The sequence below is a fragment of the Arachis ipaensis genome, chromosome B02 (genome assembly GCF_000816755.2).
Source record: "Arachis ipaensis cultivar K30076 chromosome B02, Araip1.1, whole genome shotgun sequence".
NCBI lineage: Eukaryota > Viridiplantae > Streptophyta > Magnoliopsida > Fabales > Fabaceae > Arachis > Arachis ipaensis.
This window is the reverse complement of record NC_029786.2, coordinates 69318926-69327317: the sequence shown is the minus strand read 5'-3', so window position 1 is coordinate 69327317 and position 8392 is coordinate 69318926. Positions and strand designations below refer to the sequence as shown.

General features: G+C 34.6%; 1 protein-coding gene across 3 annotated transcripts; it reads left to right on the top strand.

The window, feature by feature from the left end:
• Window positions 1–8077, top strand: LOC107625412 (DNA-(apurinic or apyrimidinic site) lyase, chloroplastic; the record flags this gene model as incomplete). Of its 3 annotated transcripts, none has more annotated exon segments than XR_002357574.1 (12): window positions 1–188; window positions 342–525; window positions 935–1035; window positions 1133–1215; window positions 1385–1594; window positions 1739–2052; window positions 3651–3761; window positions 4501–4638; window positions 4725–4772; window positions 5362–5442; window positions 6434–6565; window positions 7875–8077. XR_002357574.1 is itself a non-coding variant. In XM_016328037.2 (12 exon segments), coding segments are annotated over 12 exon segments (1602 nt in total). In that variant the 3' UTR covers window positions 7997–8077.

Here is an 8392-nt window from a genome sequence, read left to right as displayed (position 1 = left end):
AAGGGTTATCTTCTCGTTAATCATACATAGCTTTGCCACTGTTTTCGACTTTTCGTACTTCAGGCCTTTGCGTTCTCATTTCTCAGCTTTTTTGGTGGTTCCCCTTCTATCTTTCTCGGTTCGATACAAAGACCTGATATGAAACAATTCTTGCAATTCCTGTCTACAACCTCTACCAATCTCAACAGGTTTGTTTTCTGTTTCTGCGTCGCTTCATTTTCCATATCCTATATCTTTGCATTTAACTTTTCAATCGGAAATATATTATTTTGAATGTCCCTAGTTTCCAGCATTTTACTCTAATCGTAAGCTATCTAGGTTTTCTGAACTGAATATTGTAGTTTTGCAGTGATTCAGAAGCATTTGAATACGAAGACATTGGTTTCTCCTACTGTGAAAGCAATGAGGTCTAAAAGACGTTTTTCGAATTCATCAGAACCTGTTTTACCAGTTGTTGAGAACAAGAAAGATAAGAAGCTTAAGGGGTTGGAAGCAAGTCCAGTTTCCAAAAAGTATATTGCAAAGGTTTAATTGATTCTTATAGGGTTCTGTGCTTAGTAGAGATACTTGCATTCTCCTGTAGCACATTTAACTTGTGCCCTGAAACATTTACCAGTATATATATATAAGCTTGGAACAATAGTTGAGTTATTTCCATTTGATCTCAAGGTGTTCAAGCCATGGTTATTAGCCTAGGCTGCCTATGTTACGCTCTTTGAGTGCGGCCTTTTTCCAGACCCTGTGTTAATGCAGTTGTCCTATAGATATCAAGAGTGAGTGATAGTAAATGTTTATAGAACACACATTAAATGCATCCCGGGAGAATGTAAATATTTATCATTATCTTAATACTACTTTGTGTTTTTGTATTCTCTCTTACATTAACCCTTTTTTATTATTGGTTATTTGGTTTAAGTCGATATTGGTAATGTAGGAAAGTGATGTTAACAGCCATTCCATTGAGATTGAGAGGTTAAGGAATGACCCGGCCAAAATGGACACATTGACTGTTGAGGAACTACGGAAAACATTGAGGTAAGATTATAGGTCCTTTTTCAGCCAGCAGTTGCTTTTTAGTTCTAAAACAATATTGTTTGGATTATATCTCAGGAATGGTTTTTATATTTATCAGGAGTATAAAGGTCCCCGCTAAAGGTCGTAAAGATGATCTTTTGTCTGCCTTGAAGAGTTTCATGGACAATAATGACTCTTGCGGTACTGTATACTGTTCTCTTAGTAATGTGAACTTTTATTGTATCTGGGAACATAAGGAAATTAAGAGTTTCTTTCTATCAAAGTCATCAATTATTATGCTCATTAAGCTTGATGTCTCTCTTGAAAAACTTGTATAATTCCAATGGTTAACACGTTTCTTCATGAGCAGAGCTAGATCCTCAAGCACGAGAAGAACATGAGAAAAGACTCTTAGCTGCTTCAGAAAATACATCTATGGAAGTGACAACTAAGAAGGTATTTGATGAAGACCCTGTTGATGATGTCAATGATAGAAGATTAAAGCAATCCAGATCTGCAAAGAAAACTGTCAAGGTGGCAAACAAGAAGAAGTTGTCAGTGAAATCAGATGATGTTTCAGGTTGTCTGGTAGAATATAACTTTGAACATAACTTAGTGTTTATTTTTTGAGTTCTTAATGCCTTTTATTTTCTAACTTTTCAGTTTTGGTTCAGGTGTGAGTAATTCAACTTTCAATTAATCTTATACGTGTGTTTATTGCCAGGTTGTAAGCCTTCTAGAGAAAAGAGAAAAGTATCTTCAGATATCATTAGTGTTGTTGCACAATCAGAGGAGATCAGTACAGCTATTCAAACTGAACCATGGACACTTTTTGCACACAAGAAACCACAAAAAGGTTGGATTGCATATAATCCTAGAACTATGAGGCCCCCGCCTCTTACTCAGGATACAAAATTTGTCAAGATTTTGTCATGGAATGTCAATGGATTGAGAGCATTGCTAAAACTAGAAGGATTTTCTGCACTTGCTCGAAGGGAAGACTTCGATGTATTGTGCTTGCAAGAGACTAAACTGCAGGTAGAATATTGGTGCTCATTTTATGCCTTGAAGAGTCTTATTTTGCAACGGTCCTCAGTTTCAGCTAGGAGTGGCTTGTATATAAAAATAGCATTGATAACTTATTATTTGCCCTTTTTCTTTTTGACTGGTTTGTGGATGCTTCTGACATCAGTTAGCTGTTTCCAAGTGAGTAACAAAAGTAGGTAAGTATGACAAAAATAAACAAAGAAGGGTGGAGGAAAACATGAATGAACATTTTGTGAGTCACGATCGACATAAATTGCTTTTGTCTCTTAAAAGAGATTGATATGGTAATGTTTTAAACACTGTTGTGTTGTCTGACCATGTAGTCGACCTCACCAAGTGAACAGGGTTTACTTGTTGTATGACCTTATAGTGGCTTTTGGAATGTTCTTGACATCAATAAAACAAAGTTAATAATGTTTTGTAAGATAGTGACCCTAAAGTTATTGTGATTTACTATACCATACTTGTTCCATTTTCACTTAATCTTTCTGGCCAATCCCTTCTACTTCTTCAGCTACGCTGATCACTATAGACATCTGGTAAAGGTGCCAGTTTTGCATGTATTTGAAGTGCAAGAGTTTTCTGAAGAATTTCTAACTTTTGGGAAATGAGAAAAAAAATGTTAGAAGATAAATCTTGTTTGTTAGGGGGCCAAACTGCAGGGTGCAAAACATCCCGCATTACAAAAGGTCCTAGAAAGGGCCACACCCGAAGTGTGTAATGTTGGCAGCCTAACATGATGATACATAGTGGCTGATTCCATGGTTTAAACCCCTGACTTTAAGGTCACAAAGAAACAACTCAACCATTACTCCAAGGCTCTCTGTCAACAATATAATCCCTCAAATTAATTGACAATTTTTGAAATTGTAAATGGATATCAACTGTTAAAACCCTGTTTCTTCAACAAAATCAGTATGGTATCGACTGAGAAACAGGCTTACTTTAAAACATTCTTGGTCCAAGGGAATCCTTGTGCTAGTTGTTGTATAGCAGAAAAAAACTTTATGGTATAACAGGTAAATTTTGAAATTGTGCCATTTAACAGATAGAGCTAGACTGAAATCGCTGCATAGTATCAGCAACTAATGTTTATGTTAGGAATTTATTTTAAATTAATATATTAGTATATAGCCGGAAAAAGGAAGAAGAGTCAGAGGAGTGACATGGCAGGCCAAGTAGTGGCAAGCAACTGATTTTGTTAGGAAGTTTCTGGTAGGATTTTTTGAGGGATAACAGTTAGACAAATTTGGGGGCTGGGCTGAATATACAAAAGGTGAATGCTAGCTAGTTTGGGATGTCCTAACTTTTCTGTAACTGAACTGAGAGCTGTGGTTTCACATTCCTTGGAGGAGAGAATTTCCTAGCTTTTTACCTTAGATTCTTGACACATTGTCAAGGATTTCGAATTTAATACATGCTTTTCTACCCTTTCCGTGGTTAACTGATACCAGTTCTAATAGTTCATTTGAAAATCCTAAAAATTTGAGTGGTGATGAACTGTGGCATGGATATTTATATTAAAATTCATACTCATCACCCCTTATTTTCTCTTATTATGTTTGTGATTGCTCTGATTATCCTAACAGGAGAAAGATATCAAGCAAATCAAACAGCGTCTAGTGGATGGCTATGATAACAGCTTTTGGACATGTAGTGTTTCTAAGCTTGGTTATTCTGGAACATCCATAATCTCAAGGGTATGTTGACCTCGTTCATTCCGTCTCTTCATACATAATGGAACTTCTACTCATAGTTTTTACCATAAAGACTGTTTTTGTAAAGACTATTCCTTGCATAACTGATTCATGCTAAATTTATTATGGGGACATAAGACGGTGTTTGGATTATCTGTTTGCATTAGTAATTGTAAACTTAAAACCTTCTTTGTTTTGTTTCTTGTCATAAAAGTTTTGTGAAGGAAATGCTGAAAACAAGAAAAGTTGTTTTCATCCTTTTCTTCAACAAACTTATGACATAGAAAACAAAACAAACAGAACGGGGTGTTTTTGTAATTATCAATGAAAGCATACTAATTGAAAATGGAAATATGAAAAAAAAGCCTCGTATTTAATGCTGCTTGTGATTATAAGAAATATTGTGACCCAAAAATTTTCTCCAGGTAAAAACTTTTTTGTAATGAGTTTAATCGTAGTGGGAAAAAAAAATATTTCTACCTACTTTCAATGTAGCTCTTACTGCTACCTACTTTAATAATATTCCTTCCCAACATAGCTAATTTTTTTACTAAATTATGAGAGTATCATAGGCCATTGCTTAATCATTAACTTCTAGAATTTAGGTTGAAGCTAAAGGTGACATGATGTTGATTCTATCTGATAGTCTAACCATTTGCATCGTCATTATAAATTTCACGACTAGTGTTGACATAAGTAATTCTTTCAAATATTAATTTCCTTGTAAATGGAATTCTGGCAGATAAAGCCACTTTCTGTTAGATATGGCCTTGGTGTATCTGATCATGATGGTGAGGGGAGACTTGTGACTGCAGAGTTTGATACATTTTACTTGATATGTGGATACGTCCCTAATTCTGGAGATGGCTTGAGAAGACTGGTATTACATTGCTTTCCTTTTATATCTTTTCATTTCACTCTGGGAACAGTATCCTTATCTGATTATGTTTCTGTATTTGAATCTAGACATATAGGGTGACTGAATGGGATGCATCTCTCAGCAATTATTTGAAAGTATGTAGAGCTTCTTTCCTCCTCCTTGTTAGATAAGGTTAATTGTTGTTGTTTGTCTGTGTATATTGCTCCTTTTACCCCTTGTTATTTTCCCTTTTTGTCAGAACAACACCCATCCAAATGCTTCCTTTTGACTTTTATGTCAAATTTGGTTTATATATATAACTTGTGCTAGCGAATTCCTATAATGCTGAGTGTTGGTATTAACAAACTCCTTGCAAATTGAAAAATGGTTTATGATGTTGGGCATTCTGAGCATAGGTTTCAAATTTGTGAATGGTGTTGATCTGTTGAGCAATCTGAGTAACAAAAATTTCTACTTGTTAGTTCTTCATTTAAGATGCCAATTAACATGGTTCTTTATGCTCATCGTATTCAACTGACTATGGAATCTATTGCTTTATTATAATGTTACAATTTTGGATTAGCAAGATGCTTTATATGTTCTACATTCTTAGACTCCCTCCTCTCTCTTTGCTATTGATTTAGGGTAGGCATTATTTTCTCAGAAGAAATATTAACAGAATCATAAAATTTATATTTTTTCTTCCATTATCAGGATTCGTGATTCATTTTCTGCTTTCTACAGGAGCTTGAAAAATCAAAGCCTGTAATTTTGACTGGTGATCTGAACTGCGCTCATGAAGAGATTGACATATATAACCCTGCTGTAAGTAATTCAAATTTAACAGTTTCATTGTAAACAGTAAAGAACACCAATGAAGTGAGGCAATTGTTTCAAGTAGAAATTACTGGATCTGGAAAGGCTGGAAGGGTAGAGAAGGAATTCAAGAAGTTTAGTATACCTAGGAAAATTTGAAATATATTTTTCTATAATTTGAAAGAAAAATTTCATTTCTGAATATTTCAACATCACTATAAAAGAATTCTACTTGACTACTTGTACTTATTCGATTGCCTGAATCAACTTTTTGGATCGTCTTTTCTAAATTGATTTTCGTTTTTAAAAATGCTTATATTTGCATTGTTTTGTTCAAGTTACAAAAGGTTACCCTTGTTTGAATTCTTGGTCATTTAGAATTTATTTGATACATCCCTTGATGCAAATATGAACTGGATATCCCTTAACTGAGTGGGTGTATGTGATAAATGATAAAGTCTCAGATCAATGTGATGTGTGCAGGACATAAACTTGAATAAATGATCCTGTTATTAACGACCGAGGATGAATTGGTTTTAACTGTAGGAGTTATGTGCTAGTAGCTACCATAAGTAGGCATATTTTCTATCAATGTCTCAAATTCACAGTGCGACAACGAACTTGTAACCATGTCAACATTGTAGATTTCTTGAGATGGGTAGAACCATGCGGGGTTGAATTGTTGACAACATCTTGGGAAACTATCAGCTGAGAGTATGTTTAGATGGCATACAATTGATGAGAATATAATGCATATGAGGCATATTCAATAGCTGAAGTTCCACGGAAAAAACCTTTTTTGGCTAACCTGGTTGGGCTTATTAAATTTGTCTATTTGGTTTAATTTTTAATAAACTGACAATTTGTTCGTTTCAGTTTCATTCATGGTAAATAATGAACTGCTAGGTTGCTGAGCATGGAAAATCAGCTACTTTTTTCTTAAAAAATCTCTTCTGATAACATAATATACAGGGTAACAAACGAAGTGCTGGGTTTACAGATGAAGAGAGGCAATCATTTGCAACAAACTTCTTGTCCAAGGGATTTGTAGATACTTTTAGAAGGCAGCACCCTGGAGTTGTTGGATATACTTACTGGGGTTATCGGCATGGTGGGCGCAAGACTAACAAAGGTATTTCATGAGTACGCCTAAAATTGATTCATTATATACTTAAATGGTTTTCGTATAATTTTTGTGTTATGGTTGAAAATAAATAACGTTCCTTTGCCAATGGAGTGTGGCACAGCTGGTCATGGAGTTGGTCCATATTGTTCAATTTCTCCTGTGAGATCTCCATTGTTGGATATTATGTAAGAACCCCAGTAAGAACTAAGTTGTTGGGCGTGCTTTGGCTCTAGTTGGATTATTGGCATCAAATCTGACTAAACTATTCATTATGATATAGGTAAAAAAACGTTTTGCAGAAAAAAGAATCCATTTAATGTAAAGAAAATAGCAGAGAGAGAATAGGGTTTGCATGAGATCTATCATCAGCCTACTCTTCTCATTTTGGCGGCTTCCTTTTAATTTTCCTTTCACTTTTGCTCCCTTGAGGTCTCCATGGAATTGCACACTCCTTCCCTTTTGTCTTTCTGTTTTCCTTCATCATGCCTCAGCAGGTCATTCAACTTTGGTGCTCGAGTCACAATTTGTTAAGTGAGAGTTTTCGTATGCGATCTTCCATTCTTCCATGTTACCCAGATAACTTGAATGTTCACCCTTCTCATTGTTGTCACTGTTTCCCTTCTCACTCTTTGTTTCAAGACGAGTAGATTCAGGGGCCAAATCTTTCGTGGTGGATGTCCTCCTTTATCGAGTTTCATCTTCCTTGAAGAGCTTTTTGTTTACCATTTTTGTGTCTGGCTGCAGCTTTACTCCTTTGTCGATGTTCATTAGCCCCCTCCTGATCTTTAACAATCTGGCTGCCGATAAGATTCCATTCAGTCTTCCTCTCCAACCTTCCTAGCTGCACTCCATGTTGGCTCACAACATACCATCAGGGACTTGGTATCTAAGCACTAGTAATGGAAGAAACACCACTATATATTTATTTTATAAAAGGAGAGTTTCATTAAGATGGAGAGAAGAATGATACAAGATAGAGGATAAGAAGTCCTCTATACGACAGCAGAAAACAATCAGAAGAGCAATCTATAAAGTATAGCATTCCAATCTCTCACCATGTCTGAAAGGGAAAGTCTTCTATAAAGATCATCAGATATACACCAAATAGAAGCCAAACATCTACTCCCTACGAATACTTCCACTTTCTTTCTTACTCCATGTTGTCTTTAAAGTGCATTTCTTCATACAATCTTATTTTTTTTTTAATTCTTTGCCTTTAAATATTCTAGCTATTGTCATCTTACATTTCAAATAAATTCTTTGTTTCTCAATGATTTTCGTTCATTTATTTATTTATTTCCAAACTGTTAAACAGGGTGGCGTCTAGACTATTTCCTTGTATCAGAATCCATAGCTGACAAAGTTCATGACTCGTACATTATCCCTGATGTTACTGGGAGTGATCATTGTCCTATTGGCCTCATTCTTAAGCTTTAAAGCGGAACACTGGGTCTGACCTTGTAGGAAAACCTTTTTTGTTTAAATTATTATTTTATATTATCAATGATTATTTATCAATGGCAGAACTTTTACTTTTAAACGGCATGAATTTTTTTTTTAATAAATGACATCAATACCAAAATTAGTTCGTAACTACGTAGAAAAAAATATACTTATATAACTACATTAGACCAACATAGTATTAAGCGAAAGCTTTTAAGTTTCTACTAATTTACCATATTATTGCTAAATTTAGTTTATAACAACAGAAAAAATCTATCTGCATAATTATATTTATACTATCATATAGAGTACATCTAAATAATAATTTTGGTATCAATTTTATAATTTTTTGCATCAAATTAACATTATATAAAAAAATATTATAGAGAA